Here is a 17,510-nt window from a genome sequence, read left to right on the forward strand (position 1 = left end):
ATCTTGGCTTTACCTCGCTGCAATATATTCTAGTGATATGCAGAACATAAACAGCCATAATATGTTTTTTTTTTTAAACTCTAATATGCTTCTCTTTTAAATTTACTGGATTGTTGGACACAGTTAAACCCAACATTTCTCAATCTGCTGTTAGCTTACAAAGCATTATTATTTTAATAAGGCTGGAAACTGTAGGACATTTATATATCTATGGTCACCAGTTACGCCATATTTTCTCTCCTATGCCACAAAGGCTGAAATCAGAAGCCACCTTAAAACATTTATAATTCAATTATTATATGAAAAGAGAATTTTAAGATGTACAATGCAGGAACAAGTCTTTGTATAACATATATGGATTTTATATATTAAGCTAGATACCATAGTATTTTGGAAAGAGACCATACATAAGAGAATTAAACAATACATTTTTATTTCCTCTGCTACATTATTTCTCTCACTCTGGATGTCACCAGCCTCCCCATCTTTACACAGTAGAAAGGTGCCCCCTTCTGGTCATTTAATGAAGTTTGCATTTGTGTTCTTTCATATATTCTCCAAACATTTTCAGAGATGAACATAAACTGATATGTGTACACTAACATTGCAGATGTATATGGAGTTGTTTATTTTATTATTGAACATTAGAATATGCCAAAAAAAAAGAAAAATTCAATGATGTTAAATAGTGAGGGCTAATTAGTGTTTAATGTTATCAGAACAGAAAACATATTCATCATGACTGTATGACTTGCCAACAGTGCTTCTATCTACTAAACCAAAAGTAGTTCACCCAATAGCAATATGTGTTCTCATATATTAACACTGTTGATATTCACTGCACTGACGTGGTGATACACATTGGGCTCTTGTTGGGCTCTTCGTGGCTGAAGGGATGTTTACCCCGGGGCCTGTGATCTCATCAACTGTGACTTGTTAGTGTTAAAATGAGTGTGTTTTCATGTTGCCTGGGAACCAGCAGCGGACTGGGATGTGATGTGCCGGTGGCAGGAGCCTGATAATCAGACTCAAGTGCCATTTCGTCACGGCGCTATTATTTTTCTTTTTTATTCACAGACAAAAATGGAGACGTGGGCGATTTCAAGGGCTGGAGCCAAGCGGAGGGAACTCTGCGAACAAACAAGGCATTCAATAGTTTGCATATTTTTGCATTTTATGACTAAATCTTTTGCTTCCATATGTAGTAGGCTTTCAGCTAGTGCTCTGCTGCTATTATATTCACGGTTGCAGTGTCTCTTTACTGAAAACAAAGAAGTGAAACAAAGCACTTGATGATGTCACTGAACTTATGTTCTGTTGCACATTAGAGGCCAACTCTCTTTATTAAGTAAAGTTGCTATTCAAAGAGGGAAGTACTGTAGCTGACAGCATCCTGTTTGGCGTGGTGCCTGGGTGGTTGGTTCCTCGTATACGAAAAGATTGATGTATCACAGCAGTCAAAGGTGAGCTGGAGTGACCTCCATCCTCGGCCTCCCTCATGTTCACATGCCCCAGTCCTGTGAAACAAAAAACCCTCCCACTACTAACCATAACAAACCTCACTGAGATTGCTGCTCAGGCTAATCATGTTCACTCCTTTTCACCATGATGAACCTCTGAAACTTTGACCCTGAGAGGCCCCAAAAACCCCAGGTTCACGTTGTGGCAATTAGAATAACTGATCAATAAAAAGTAAATACATTGGTTAAAAAGCTAGTTAATACAATTTAAATGTTTACAATTTGATCATTATTAACCTTTTATTAACTAATAAGTGTTGATCTACCACTGCAAACACTTCTGGTTTATTCTGTCTTTGTGTTGTTTCTTTGAAAAAGGTATCTCCTGAGTTTTTTTTTTTTTTTTTTTTTTGCCTTTATTTGATAGTTTATAGTGAAGTGAGACAGTGACAACCAGGGGTCACGCACAACTTTCATTATACCTTCATTTTGCAGTATGATTTGTCTTTCAGTATTTTGTTGTCATTAAATACATTTTCTTTTAATCAGCTCGTAAGTTGAAGAACAAGGGGTGAATAGGGGCTTATTTTGCCTCAAGGCACCCAAACAACCAACCCTGTCTAATGTAAGTTAGCCATATTTATTACGTGTAATAATAAAGGTGGAGTACACCATCTTATAATCATGTATCATGACTTATAATTCTACATAAATTACAGCTAATAACAAATGTTATCTTATAGCCATGAATCTAACACAGGGATGTCTCAATCATGGCCTGCGGAACAAATTTTAAACAGCCCGCAGCTTGTTGTTCAAAATATACAAGATGTGGCCCACCACACAGTATTGGTTTATTAAGCTAAATCTCTTAGCATTTTTTCCGTTCACCTCACAATGGCAGGACTATCATACAGGCAGAACTGACTGCCCCTTTTCCACTGCCTCTTCAAGGCAAGAATTTTTAGGCCGCCTTGCTGATCTGTATGAAAGGTACGATCCCAGAATGGGAGACAGAGTCGTCCCACCTGTAAGCGGGCAGTGGAGGTAGTAACAGCTCCAAAACGATGTCTGTATAAATGAGACAGCTGGCAGAACTGGATCATGATTGGCACAGTGTGACATTTTGATGACATACTATGTGTGTGACCCAGCATGGGTAAAAAGTAGCTGATAGCAGTTAGCAGCTAGCTCATAGAAGAAGAACAGGGGCTGAAAATGTCCACAAATCTGGCAGACAATGAGTAAGCTGTGTGATGTGAGAAGCAGCAGGCCCCTGGGTGTTGTCACACAATTAAATCCGGCCCCCATTCAATAAGTTTGGACACGCATTCTCTAACATGTAGCTAGGCCCAAAAACTTCTTTCACAGCAGTTTACTTCTATAATACAGGGTATCTTCTGAGGTGATTTTGCAGTGATGTTTTCCCTCTGCCTTCTTGTGTGTAAAAATTAGTTTACCAGTAAAATGTGTCACCTGTATTTACTGTAGGGCAACATACAGTACGTGAAAGTGCTGTACAGAGTTTCTGAACACTCCAGTACTGACTGATGATGATGCTTATGTATGTTAGATGTATTACTTTCATTTTAATTAAGTGTGTAAAAATATAACAGCTCTGAGACGCTCTCCTGGGATCAGTGCAGCAGTGGGAAGTCCCATCACAGGGTTAAAGGTACAGTAGCGTGCGTCAGCTGATGCGTAGCGCCGCGTAATGAGCGCGGAGGGGGAGGTGGAGGAGGTGGAGGCCGGTCCCCTCCTCTCTGCCTGTGTCGGAGCTGTGCTGGCTGCAGCTCTCAGCAGCTTCCTGCCGCCGCTGCTCCTCCTGACAAACGGCTCATTCTCATCACTGATCATGTGCCTCTCTCTCTGGCTGTCTTCGGCTCTGCAGCAGGAAGTTCGCCTTGTTTTCTTCCTCTTGCTTTTCCTTTCTCCCTCCTCTTGACAGCCACACTCGCAGCATTTACTTCCTCACTCTTTTTCTGGCTTTTTTTTTTCTTCGGTGCGGTGCTCAGCTCTCCTCCGCGGGGCGAGAGAGCTGTGACGCCGGGTTTGTGAAGCCAGTGTCCGGCGGCGAACACCGGCAGAGGCCCCCCTCCGCTCCGCTCCGCTCCCTCCTCCTCCGGCCAGGGACAGCAGGTTCATGGAGGCCCCGGTGGAGGAGAAGGAGCCGTCGCCGATGGACAAGTCTCTGCCTCCACCTACCTTGAGCCCGGCCGTGCCCCCCTACGTCACTTTGGGCCTGACGGTGGTGTACACCGTCTTCTACTCCCTCCTCTTCATCTTCATCTACGTGCAGCTCTGGCTGGTCCTGCGGTACCGACATAAGCGCTTCAGCTACCAGACCGTGTTCCTGTCCCTGTGCCTGCTCTGGTCGGCCCTGCGCACCGTGCTCTTCTCCTTCTACTTCAAGAACTTTGTCACAGCCAACACTCTGGGGCCCTTTCCCTTCTGGCTGCTCTACTGCTTCCCTGTCTGCCTCCAGTTCTTCACTCTCAGTCTCATGAACCTTTACTTTGCACAGGTGAGTTGGCAGGCTAATACAATCACAGGGGTCAGTAGTTTGATTACTGAGTCTAAGGAGATCTGGTTCAAAGTCCTCCTCCACTCAGACATGTGTTTTACTTATTGTTTCTTTATCTGGATGTTTGACCTTCACTGTGCAAGGATGCATGTGCAGTGTCTGACACTGACAGAGGGAAAGTTTCTCTGTGTTCACCTGAAATCTGAGTTTAAGACTTGTTTTTATTGTAAAATAATCATTTAGGCTACAATGTAACACTAAGACATTAAAGAAAACAAAGCATAGGCATCATATTGAAATAAGCACAACATAAGAGGCATGATTCCACTTTAAACAGGACTATACATTCAACATGTCAGGAGGATATAAAGTAAAGGTGATATAGCAAAAAAAGCACTTTGTGTTGCATTATCTTTGTATGAAAAGTGCTATATAAAGAAATTTTGATTATTTGATTGATAGCAAAAAAACCCAACAAAAAACCTCAATAACAAACATTAAAATAAATATAAAATAAAAGTGTGCGATAACATCAGAAAATGTAGACAATACATTAAATTTCTTCAAAAAAATCTGTAGCATACTGACTATATGAGCACATTTCTTATTGTCCATAATTTGGATAGACTCTAAAATAAATCCTGAGAAATTTAAACAATGGGCAAGAACTTGGAAACTTGGATTTATGAATTCAAAGTTTCCCTAGTAGAATAAATAAGCTGACAGCCCGCAGAACGTTTTGTGTTTTGTTTTTATCGTTGGTTTCCAGCCTGATTTAAAGATTGTTTTGAGTGTCAAAATAGTCCTCAGTTTTTTCCCAGAATCCATTTATAAAATTATATGTTTTCCTCTTCATTTTTACAGAATTCACAAACAATTGGAACAACCAATCGATCGTGGTCCAATATGCAACTTATTAGTGCAGTGCCAAGTGTAGTTTTTTTTTAATTAAATAATTTCTTAATATTACAAATACAAATTAAACTTTAGGTACCTAACTACAAAAACAATCAATTGCGTTTTCAGTCCACTAGTTACATTTTGCAGCTGCAAAAAAATGGCTGAAGTGAGATGAACATTTTATTAGATGAAACAGATGTTGACACACATTAGTGCGTCACAAGATGCCTGATCTTAAAGTGATTGTGTGACTTTTTTTGCTTCAAAAAGTGTTACTGGGTTATCAGAATTGTTGAAAATTAATTTTTAACAACTCTAAATGCAAATATTTTTCTAATACTAATACATTAAAAGCTAAAAAAAAATGTATATAATTTTATATAATGATCAAATTGATGTTCAGAGCAATTTGCAACAATTAAAACAAAATATTTACCAACTAACTGATATGAAATTGTCAGTAATATGAACTGCATTGGATAGCAAGGATCCTAATAGAACTATCCTCTAAATATTACCTGTTACTATATTACACTCTCATTCAGAGCAGCTACGAACTGCGATTCAGTGAATCATTCCTTCATCTGCTTACTTAATCCACATACCAAATAATAGCTTCTCTGGCCCCTACCTAAAGCTTATTTTTAGCATAATCCTCTTGTGCTGATTTGAGTCATGGTTGCAAGTTGAGAGTGAGCCGGCACACAGCATTACAGTACATGTGGCCCTGAGCCGTGTGACCATTCTGTATCCAAAGTTCAAAACTTGGTTATTTTCATCTGCCAGGTTCCTGTTTTCAGAAAAATGTGTCTTGTTTGTTCGTAGAGTGAGAATACAGAAGTGAAAATGTGCTACTTAAACAGCGTGACACATTTGCCTTAAGTAATGACTGATTCCTCTTTACAGGTGGTTTTCAAGGCAAAGTCGAAATATGCACCAGAGCTTTTGAGGTACAGGTAAGAGCAGGCAGTGACCTCATTTAATAGATTTTCCATTACAGCATATTGTTCTGTTATTTTGACAAAAAAAAAAAGAACTATTTTGGCTAAAGTCTTAAAAAGATACTATGTTTCCTGACCCACAGGCTGCCGCTGTACCTGTTCTTCCTGTTTATCAGCCTGGTGTTTTTAGTAGTAAATTTAGTGTGTGCACTGCTGGTGAGGATGTCCTCTGCAGAAGCCCACACCATCGTGCTAGTGCGGGTCGCCATCAATGACTCACTCTTTGTCCTGTGTGCCATCTCGCTCTCCTTGTGTCTTTACAAGGTCGCTAAGATGTCACTAGCCAACATTTACCTGGAATCCAAGGTAAGACACACCTCCCTGTGCTGCAGGAGAAATCAAACATGAGTAGCTGTAGTTACATCCTCTGGGATCCACAGAATGAAAGTGGCTCGTGATTTTGTTTCATAGTGATTTGTGTAGCTGACATTAAAAGGTATTGTGTGCTGCTTATAGCACCCTTGTGTGAAGATGCATCTCTCTGCATAATTTATACTTTTGCACATAGCGATTGTTACCTAGCAACACAGTGTCATTCTTCTGCATGACTGGTTGTACTTCACAAGCCTATAAAACAATAGGTCACACCTAAATTCAAAATGTATTTCAGCCATCATTACCGTCAGTTTCCATGTCGTGTTTGTGTGATTATGTGTCACTTCCTCCTAAATGTACATGATGTGTAATTTCTTAATACAACTCTTCAACCTGTGCAGGGGACGTCAGTGTGCCAGGTGACTGTCATAGGAGCCATCGTCATCCTCCTGTACTCTTCCAGGGCCTGCTACAATCTGGTTGTCCTGGGACTCTCAAACAAGAGCATTAACTCCTTTGACTACGACTGGTACAACGTGTCAGACCAGGTGAGCCACCAGAAGTCATAATGCCAGTGGTAGATGAAGTATTCAGATGCTCTAGGTGGAAACATTATCAGAAATGGAATATAATGTGTTATAATGTTTTCTTTAGTATATAATTACCTGAAAATAAGAATCATCATGTTTTCTACACACGGAGCTGGTCCTCTTCTATGAAGTCTGCCATGTTGTTTCTACAGTAGCCCTGAAGGGACAATCAAACAGTGGCGCTAGATAGGGCCATCTCTTCATCACGTTTTCATATCGGCCATTGTAGTTCTCCTATATGCTTGGCACATGGGACAAGTTTCAGTTGGTATCAATCTGCAACTTCACCACTAGATGTCACTAAATTCTACACACTGGACCTTTAAGTAAAAGTACAAATACAGCACTGTAAAAATGCTCTGTTACTAGCAACAGCCCTGCATTTGAAATGTTACTTAAGTAAAAGTACAATCAGGGAAATGTATGAAAAATAATAAAAGTAAAAGTACTCAATGCAGACAAAAATTTAATTGATTTAATAGATCAAAAATAATTTGAATAATTTAAATAATTAAAAGCAAAAGTTCTCATATTTGAGAATATGAAACCATTTTTTGCATGAAAAATGTTTCAACACTTACCAAAACTGTTTCCAAATAATTTTCTAATCAATCAACTAAACTGGTTCAGCAATACTTGTATATTTTCATAGGGTTTGTGTGCAAGAATCTAGTAATAATAATAATAATAAACTTTATTGATACAGCACCTTTCAAAACACAGTTACACAGTGCTGTAGAATAGAACTAAACATAATTAAAACACAAGCAGAATAAAACAACATGTCGTAAAATGTCATCTAGTAAAAGATAAAATAAGGAAGGCCAAAATACTAAAATCAAGATAATAAATGGGAAATAAAATCAATAAGATAGCAATAAAATAGACAGACAGCTCAGCTAAAGTCAGGATATGCTTTCCGTACGTAGTATGTTTTTAGGAGAGACTTAAACGAAGCCAGTGACTCAGACAGCCTTATGTAAAGTAACTAGTAACTAAAAAGTACAGTATTTCCCTCTGAAGTGTTGTGGAGTAGAACTAGAAGGTGGCATGAGATTAAAATACTCGAGTTAAAGTACCTTAAATTTTTACTTAAAGGAGCTATATGTAAGAAATCTAAAGCAAATAGTCATAAAATCATCCTAATATGTCACAGAGACTAAGGAATAATGTTCATATAACATACTGATCTCACCAACAACAATAGTACAGCCAGAATATTCGCATTTAAAAAAAAAATTTATGGTCCGCAAATCATGTTTATGTTTTGAATCTGTGTTTTGGCCTGTTGCGCCACCCACCGCCGTCTACCAGTCACACAGTCAGTAGAACATCAGTTACAGTTACGACTGAGCTACAGCAGCACGGCAAGCAGCATTAGCAGTGTCCCGGTACATAACATTAGCAGCTGGCTCCTCCTCTGCTGTATCTCTGCAGCAGCGTTAGCAGCAGAGAAGCCGGACTTGCTCGAACGGTCTGCTGGAAAACCAAAGATCAAGGACGCGGTGACGCGGCCCTGCCACGGCAGCCGCCCGCGGGCAAACAAATCAGTCTCCAGCGTGCCCCTGTCCAGAAACCTCAAATCTGTAGGGGAGGGGGGGGCAGACACGACTCGCGGCAGTATTTTGAATTTGAGTGCAGTAACCGTTTTGGCCACATTCTTACGTACAGCGCCTTTAAGTACAGCACTTGTATTGTACTAAGTTACATTCCACCTCAGCATAATGCCATATGATTTATGAGGTAATGTGAAAAAAGCATGCTTTTTCTTATAGCACTGTTCAGGAAGGTTGACCAGGTGTAATGAAACCTCTAAAAACTGCAAGACCTTTTTGTTTTTGGAAAATGTTTGCCCTATTGATGGTTATGTCCTTGATGATGACTTCATTAAGGAAATACAGTTCCCTCCATCCCCGTGTAACAGAGTTGACTGTTCAATACTGAATGTGTTGTGTTTTGTTTTCCAGGCAGATTTACAGTCAACTCTGGGCGACGCAGGCTACATCGTTTTCGGAGTGATCTTGTTCGTATGGGAGCTGCTCCCCACCTCTCTCCTTGTCTTCTTCTTCAGAGTGCGGCAGCCCGACCTAGACAGGGTGAGCCAGCAAGTACCCTAAGCTGGCAGTTTCCAACCTGTAGTTCAGCTTCACAAAGGAAACTCACTGTTTGGTGCAATGTGTGACAAGGTCATAGATATTGCTTTATTTTATTGGGTTCATGAGGCAGTCAGGTTGGAAACCGTTCTGAGCCGTAAGCAAATGATGTGAATCTAAGACTATGAAATGTTTATTGTCTTGTTTGTGCGCTCCTCCTGCAGAGCGGTTCTGGGCTTCCTGGTCACGTCTTCTCCTCCAGGGCGTATTTCTTTGACAACCCAAGGCGTTATGACAGCGACGATGATCTGGCGTGGAGCGTCATGCCTCAGAACATCCAAGCCAGGTAAAAACACCGTGAAACAATCACAATCACAATACCGTACATAAAGTACAGAGGTCAAATAGTGCTGTTCAATGGATGTATACTTGTTTGATTTTCCAGTCTGGCTGCTGACAGTTACGAGTGGGGGAGTCAGAGCAGCAGTGGTGGCGGCGGCATCGGCGCCTACATCGGAGGGGACGACAGTTACAACCTCCCACCTCCTCCAGAGGAGCTCAGCCATTACTGACCGGAGTTCAGCGACTCCTTCTGACCTGTGGCTTTGTGTTTATTTTTTTAATCTGTATATTTTTGCACAGTCTCTCTTAGCGACAGAGGCACATCCTAGACTCGATACATTCAGTCTCCTATTTTGTCTAGAGAAGAAGAACTAACAGACTTTTCTGCCAGTATACCAAGGTCCACTGATGGGGACATTAATTTTGCACACTCCTTGTACAAAGTGATCTAATTTTGACTGCTTTTAAACATTTCCACTGTATAGTTTATATTGAATACTGCTTAATATATTTCCTGACTTTTGTAATATGTACTGTATTTACTATTTTATGTACTTTGTTCTTTTTCATACAGATTTGTTTATATAGAGGAGACATTTAATTCATATTAAAACAGATTAAATGCTGTGAAAGACGCAGTTCGTTCTGTATTATCCACTAATACTTGATGGTTTCATTATATCTTTTATAATCATTTTTCACACTGGTCTTTCAGCACAACCTTGGGAGCACTTTGCATTTCACTAGACAGATTATTTCTGTCTGACAAATAAACCTTTGAATCCTGAATCACACCACAAACAGGTTTACATAACACTATTTTATATTACATAATTGCTCTACAGTAAAGTGCTCACTGACTAGTAATAAAGGCTACTGCATCACAAACACATGTTATGGGCCCCTGAGGCATTTTCCCATTTTGTCCTGATGGAAGTGTCTCACTGACTTACACCACTGGTCGGTCAGAGCTCAAACAAATCCTCCTTAGAATTTGTGTCAGAAAAAAAACAGCAGCAGGCCCGATGTGTTACACACTTCTCCCCTTTTTATTGATGAGCTTTTTTTTTTTGTCAAAGATGGTTGCCTTTTAAAAGCACTAAATACAGTATGTACCCAAGATCTTTACAGATAACAATACTTTAAAATTTAGGCAGTAATGTTAATTTACAATATAGTAACACTGTCATTGTGCACTTAAAGGAGCTGTGTACAACATTAAGAGCATATCTATGATTCAGTCGTCTGAACACGGAACTCACGTGCATGCACTGCAAGACACAGAGAAACTCGGATTACAACACACACAAAGGTAGTGTGACTTCATTCTCTGCTCAGGACGCCATTACTCCGCTACATCTGTACATTGCACACAGTTGTGCGCAGCTATATTAATGCTCTGAATGTCATATAGAGCCCCTTTAAGTTTATAACTTGTCTTGGAAAAGGTCTGTATTGGTTTAAAAGCATTACAGATTAGTTACTCATTTTTTAGAGGACTGATTTCTATGTCAAACCATTGACAAATCAAAGACTGAAACAATTAGGCAGCTCTGGTACATAGTGCAGGGAAAATCAGTTTCCAGAACCATTTATAAAATAACTTACTGTTTGATAGTGTCATTTATCACTTGATTAATACATTATCTTAATTTTACATACAGTGTAGTTATCAGAGACAGTAGACAGTAGATAATATTGACTAAGGGGGAAGTTTAGTTTATGATGGCTGTTTGTGTTTTTACTCTCACTTCTGAGTGTGAGGAATTTTCTGTCAGAGGGAATTTTATTCATGCTCAGGTCCAAAATGTCAGTTAAAATAATAGGTGTAGTACAGTGTGTGCCTGCAGAGGGCAGCATGAAACTGCAAACAGTAGCGCTTCAGATGCAGTTCTCACATCACTGTCAGATTTGTCTCCTAAATCTGTGCTGATTCAAATGACTTGTTGTATTCAGAGAGAGAAGGAGGAACGAGACCACAGATAACACAGTCAGCATCTACTGTGCTGCAAAAGACTGAATTCAAACTAAGACCAAACAGTTTTCTGCCAGAAAGAGAGTATTTTTTAATTCAGATCATTCCTCATATTATTGCATCCTCAAGTACATTTTGCTATACAGTAGCTTATAACAGCTGATTCCATGTGAAAAGCATAACACATTAAGCATATGCAGAACACTGTACCTTTAAGGAATAACTGCAAAAAACATATGCAAAAGATGAAGAATCTCTGGGAGTTTAATTCTTGTTGATTTTCTGAAAAATGTCAGCTGTAATGCAAGCGATCTCCACCAAAGAGGTGAAAGGGAGAGAGAAAAAAAACACGCACAATCCCTTTCAGTATAATGTCATGACATTCAAGGTCCTCTGGATTTCCCCTGTTTTCTGAAAAGAACAGAAATCGCTGTTTTTGTTTGTTTTGTCCCCATAAAAATCGATCTTCCATCCACTCATGCAAAAGTCTGCTGTTTTGCCATGTAAAACACACACACATGCTCTCTATAGGCCACTTTCTTAGGACAGAGCACTTAATGGCTGTTTGTAAGGAACGCCTCCCATTAGCTGGGTTCTGATGGTTTGCCAAGTTCAACCTTAACTCCTTTTTCTCCTGCACCTGCACACAGAGGAAACAAAAACACAAAAGAGATGCATTAAAAAAAGAGACTCTGGGGGCCTGGAACAATAGAAACAGGACTGTGTCGTTTGTACATCAAAACCTACCCGTTAAGTACTTTTCTTTAGCTCTGGCTCGCTCATCTGCGTCAAAATACCACACTGTGATGGCATACCTGTGGAGACAATTAGAGAGGTGGGTCACATTGCATAACACATCTCACCATCTGAGCATGTGCAGTGGACAGACTTGGATGCTGACCTGGTGGCGAAGGCGGGCTGAACCTCGTGTGGGTTTCGTCTGTCGGACCAGAAAAGCAGCAGACGGTCAAATTTGGGCTCTATGTCGGCAAACTGGGCCTTTCCTTCTGGGAAGATCCGAAGAAGGCCACCGTGTTCCTGGAAGAGCAGAACAAGAAGAAACAACTGCTGTGTATACAAATCAGGACAAAGCAATAGCAGGAAGGTAAGGAGAGACTGTAGGAAGCAAACAATAAGTGAAGCCTCTGCAGCGATCATGTTTGGGATTTTTTTTTATTCCACGTAACAAGGAAACCATTCAGGGAAATGAGATGAAGTGCCTAAAAACTGCATTTATCACTCCTATGGCAGATCCACTCAAATTTATCTCACATGTCAGGCTTTTGAAATTATGAACATGTGACAACAATGTTAAGGGAAAGGGTTGTCCAACTCCGAGAGCTAGGAGGAAAGCTCAGGATCGGAAGCAGCAGCGGGGGGACGGCTTTCCTGTGGAGGGATAGGAAGAATAACCCACAGGAAAACTGCTCTGGCTGGATAAAGGACCTGGAGAGTGAAAAAGCAGATTGCTGCGAGCATGCTGCTTAAACTCTCACACAGCTGATATGATAGGCCCCTCTCTTCACACGCAAACTAGCAGAGCAAAAAGGTTCACACCCTTTGTCGGAAAAGTAATGCTATTCCCAGTTATGCTGCTTTGAATGAGGGGGAATACCGGTGGTGTGACTAAACTAAATTAGGCACAATAGGGTCAAAGAAGACAGGAGGAATGTTTTTTTTTTCTCCGCAACACGTAAGCACCTCAAGCACCACTGATTTTAACAATTGTTTGACTGCACGTAAATCTAAATCGGTGACAACATTCCGTGTGGCCGCCTGTACATGATGGTGTGAACACAGGTTGACCCTGGCCTGCAGGACATGACCCTCTGACCTACATCAAGCTGAACTGGACCAATTGGAAACGACAACACATGCAGCCCAACGGTGTGATGTGCTTAAAAACTGTGCTGTCAGAATATGCTGTAACGCAAAATGGACACTGACTGACCTTTGACATTTTAAGTGTTTCGTTAAAATTAAAAAATGCACTGGAATAAATAAATTTTGATTTTTATTGCTGTCTCTCAGGATGACACCCGAGCAGGTTTTACTGTAGGAGAATACTACTGAACAATACTACTTGGTGCAGGGCACATTAATAAAGAGCTACACACTGAGGAATACACTTGGTTTACCCAAAATCCACTCCAATGTTTTCCGGGGATATCCGAATATTCTCTTTTAACCCTGTAAAGTCAGAGCCCTTAAGATTTCTATGAAAACAAATCACATTTTTGATATTATTTGTGGTTGACCTTTTTTCTTGCAATGTTTTTTTCACCTATTAATTACCTATATCACAGATCTTACAGTTAATGTGATGTCAACCATTCCTGCACTGCATTGAAATGACCTACACAAGGCATGCACGTCATCCTGAGTTACTATTTATCTTACTGATATCAGCCTCACCGTTTACTGTTCACTCTCTGACAGCCATATCAGAGCTGCTAATGCAAACCTAACATTTCCTACTGTTGCCAGTTAAAAGCATTCAGCTGGCAAAACACGAGGCAGCTTTCTTATGAAGAAGCCACACAAAACTCATTGACAGAAAAAGGAATGATAAAAGAAGATGCAGGCAAAGTGAGCTGATGGATGAAGAGCGACAGGCTGCACCTTTTTGTTACGTCCATGCATGTTTGTTTGGCTGCACTCACTGTAAATGGACACACCAGTTGTTCTTGTGTTGTATTTCTGACAAAGTAGCTGCTCCACAAGTGTTTGCTTTTGTGTTAAAGGTCGACTCCATTTACATGCTTTTCTAGGTTTTTCCAAATTGAAACGTCCACTCAGTTGTTAGCAAAAGGCAGTAATGTAGGTAAGGCCCTGATCGCACAGAAAGCTTTTTGCAGGCTGCAAAACACGAGGTGCACTGCACTGCCTTTTTTTTTTTTTTTTTTTTTAAAATTGAATGCCACTCGAAAAAAAAAAGGAGGAAAAAAAAGCTTGCTGAGCCTTTCTATTGTTGCCAGGCAACCACACCAACACATCCTTACACTAACCTTCTACCATTTTTCCCCCAGCAATTAGTATCTTTTTCCTAAAATGGACCGACAGAGGGTACTTGCTGTAGCTCCGGTTGAGGGTGAGAGGCTGTCAGCAAATGGTTTGTTGGGCACAGGGAAACGGAGATCGGTGTGGGTACATGAGACCCTAAAAAAGAGGGTGGATCCCGGAGAATACCACCAGTTGGTCCAGGAGCTTCACCTTGATGATGGCCACTTCCAGGCATATTTTAGGATAACTCAGGGGCAGTTTGACAACATGCTGTCAATCGTCCGGCTGTACAGCTCTGGGTATCCAGCTACTGCTACCAACAATTTCTCCTCCATTGTTTACTGACTGTAAACTTGTTGTCGTAACCATGACGAAAAGAGAGATGACGTGAGGCGTTTTTTCAACTCGAGGAGTTCAGAGCTCTCCAGCAAAAATACCAGGCTTAGAGCACAGCAATGCCAAAGCGCATTGCAAAGCAAAAACCTCAAGCAAAAAGCTTCATTAAAAACAATTACAAAAAGGTGCCTCCAGCTGCTAAAATGCTTTCTGTGTGTGCCTTACAGTGGCATGCGCTGAATATAATAATAATAACCTTAAATTGTTTAAAGGAACATTTAAACGATCCTTTGGATTTTTTAAGTGGGGATGTGTAAGATTTTACCTCACAGAACATGGGAGTTGCTTGTCTACCACCGCCTCAATTGCTTAGTTTGTCTGTGTTATTGTGTGGCTTTAGGTGCCCACAGCAGTACATTGCTTAGCTTAGGTTAGAGGAATATAGCTAATTTGAAAGATCATTAACATGCAGTTCTTAAAGAAGGCTTTGTTCAGTCACAAAGAGACACATTAGATTGACTAGGGGGCATTTAAAGGTAGCAATGATGTGCAAAAACCTACGTCACATGGTTACATGGTAAAATGTTTTTAGAGGGGCACTAAAATACAACATGTACTTTGAAAAAACTGTACATGTTCAGATTTGAATAAATAAGAACACTGCGAAGAAGCCATAGCCACTTTTCTAGGGCGTGTCAGAGACAGTAGAAAGGAACAAGAGCTTTTTAATGTCTTGACAACTAATGAAATCTGGCCAAATCTGAAACCACACCTGCTAAGAACACATTTCACAAAAGGAAGTCACATCATGTACCCAGAGATACAAATCTGAACGACTTAGAGGAACACACTGAAACTTGCTCACATTGCAAGATGTTGGTGTAACTGAGAAAAAAAAAAAAAAAAAAAAAAAAAAAGTTCAGTGATGTGATTCATGTTCTGTGTTGGTGTGAAGGCTGGATGGTTCTGGAGGAAATGACAGGAGCGATGACTACTGATTGCTAAATACTGCAGCCATGACTGTCAATGCATGACATTAAGAGTGGTGTGAATGTGTCTACATGTCTCTACAGTATGTGTCAGCTGTGATCAACTGGTGACCTGTCCTTGCTTCTCACCAAATGCATGCTGGGAAACACTCCCACCCCCTGCAACCCTGAACAAGATAAGCATTTTAGAAAATGGACAAATGGAAAAAAGTTACTGTAAAGCACTTTTGCATCTTGACATAGAGTATCTTATTTCACTCAGTGCAGCGTTTCTTCAAACAGCAGCAGTCACAGAGTCACTCTATCTTATCGGCGTTCATATTTAAACACTAAAAATAACTGATCTTTTCAGGGTGCTGTTTAAAGCCTATTTTGCAGAGAATCTGTTTTTGCGGTGGCTGATTCATTTCCTTTCACTTTGACTTCTGCTTGCCTGGATCTTTTTCCTCCCACCACAGCACATTGTTTCTGTTATATTTGTCACATGGGTGCATGGGGAACATTCAAAAGCAGTGACTGGTCATGCATAGCTGAAGTACATGATCTACCACACTGAGACTTTCAAGAGACTTGAGAATACAACAAATACTTGAATATCGCAGACTTTGCTGATTACCAAGTGTTGATACTTTATACATTTACACAATAAACTGGATGGACTTACTGTGTAATCTGTTGCAGTTTCATTATGATGCAGCTAATACTGCAGCTGCAGAGACATGATGTTGAAAATTAGGGGTTAAATAACTGGAACAACTGAACCTGAACATTCCAAAGCCACGTCATTCTCTCATGGAGCCCCAGTAACCAGGCAACCACATTCTATAAAACACGGCTCCTCACACGCCCAATAAACAGCCAATCAATGACCAGATTGAAATCACTGACATGTCCAATGAAGTCCCTGAGCATGGCTCGTTTGAATAATTAACGCCTGTGCGGATGAGCATAACAATAGATATCATGCAACAGCTTGGTTGATTAACACGAGGGCAGTATGACTCACCTGATGCACATTGCAGAGAGGAAAAGATTTAGTGCTCACATAAAAACTGTGATTGTGTCCGGCGAGTGCTACGACACACACAGGGTGGACAATATAAGGTAATACACTGCTACAAAAGAGGGTCACAGGTTAGGTTGAATGCCACTTACTGGCCTCTGTTGGCTATAAAAAGGCGTGGTGCACTTTGATATGTTTTCATACCAACATGAGACACCTTATTACTCGGAACAGGCTAAGATATTTGCATCAAATTTATAGGTACATTGATCAATAAAGAAGCCAACTGTGCCCATGGAGTTTGTCATATGTGGTGTGGCTCACAGTGTGTAGACTGTGGGTATAAGCCTGTCATCAGCAGCCTTCAAAATCCCTGTTGCTACATGACGTGCTATGTCTTTAAATGTTTTAGGTGGCTGTTTCTTTTGCGAGGATTTAGCCTTGTTAATGCCAGAGCCCGCATCCCCATGTGCAAATGTGTCACCAAGACAAGTCCCCTCCTGACAAAATTTGCAAGAGCACTGTCGCTGCATGCTGGGTGTAGCACAGCCCAAGATGATTGTGACTGGTTTCAATAAATACAAACAACCCAGAGCATTTTTTGCAGACTTATGATGGGTTCAGTCAGACCTTTTTCGAGCGTTGGCACGTCGTGAGATAAGTCAGGCTATGCAAATCTATGAAATATGATTAGAATCTCACAATAACAAATGCAATGAAAACTGCATCAAAAAAGAGGAACAGCAGTCACAAGTTGATAATAGTCATCTGGGACGGGCACACAGGTCACCAGTGGACTTCAAAATATCCAGCCTTAGTAATTGTGTTTGCAATGGTGATTGAGTTACTCCATCGTTTAAGTACAGTTTAATTGGAGGTTCATGTTATTTCATCTTCCCTATCATAGCAGGAGCCAGGTTCCTAATACCTATGCATTCAACTTGCCGTATTGCTTGTTTGTATGAGCCAGTAATGGTCA

At 40.5% G+C, this 17,510-nt stretch overlaps 3 protein-coding genes across 4 annotated transcripts in view; 2 read left to right on the top strand and 1 right to left on the bottom strand.

The window, feature by feature from the left end:
* ggps1 (geranylgeranyl diphosphate synthase 1) overlaps positions 1-17,510 on the top strand; it is a 182,453-nt gene that overhangs the window by 157,870 nt on the left and 7,073 nt on the right. The gene's annotated exons all lie outside the window — the stretch shown is intronic.
* Positions 1,900-9,955, top strand: gpr137ba (G protein-coupled receptor 137Ba). The gene is made up of 7 exons (XM_049600259.1): positions 1,900-3,984; positions 5,791-5,840; positions 5,969-6,191; positions 6,602-6,748; positions 8,758-8,886; positions 9,108-9,229; positions 9,329-9,955. The coding sequence occupies exons 1-7, from the start codon at positions 3,604-3,606 to the stop codon at positions 9,453-9,455; spliced, it is 1,179 nt and encodes a 392-aa protein (XP_049456216.1). The 5' UTR covers positions 1,900-3,603; the 3' UTR covers positions 9,456-9,955.
* Positions 10,252-17,510, bottom strand: part of egln1a (egl-9 family hypoxia-inducible factor 1a) — a 32,290-nt gene continuing 25,031 nt past the window's right edge. For both annotated transcript variants that reach the window (XM_049600261.1, XM_049600260.1), the window contains 3 exons: positions 12,102-12,238; positions 11,948-12,015; positions 10,252-11,840 (listed from right to left, as the gene is read on the bottom strand). In XM_049600261.1, the coding sequence (XP_049456218.1) occupies positions 11,785-11,840; positions 11,948-12,015; positions 12,102-12,238 (261 nt within the window). In that variant the 3' untranslated portion in view covers positions 10,252-11,784. The remainder of the gene's footprint in view (positions 11,841-11,947; positions 12,016-12,101; positions 12,239-17,510) is intronic.

This window comes from Epinephelus fuscoguttatus, linkage group LG16 (assembly GCF_011397635.1).
Source record: "Epinephelus fuscoguttatus linkage group LG16, E.fuscoguttatus.final_Chr_v1".
Taxonomy (NCBI): Eukaryota; Metazoa; Chordata; class Actinopteri; order Perciformes; family Serranidae; genus Epinephelus; species Epinephelus fuscoguttatus.

Excerpts from the sequence above, each read along its gene's own strand:
- gpr137ba (XM_049600259.1), top strand. The coding sequence starts at position 3,604 with ATGGAGGCCCCGGTGGAGGAGAAGGAGCCGTCGCCGATGGACAAGTCT. Across the intron at positions 3,985-5,790 it reads TGAACCTTTACTTTGCACAG|GTGGTTTTCAAGGCAAAGTC; the intron begins GTGAGTTGGCAG and ends TCCTCTTTACAG. Across the intron at positions 6,192-6,601 it reads ACATTTACCTGGAATCCAAG|GGGACGTCAGTGTGCCAGGT; the intron begins GTAAGACACACC and ends CAACCTGTGCAG.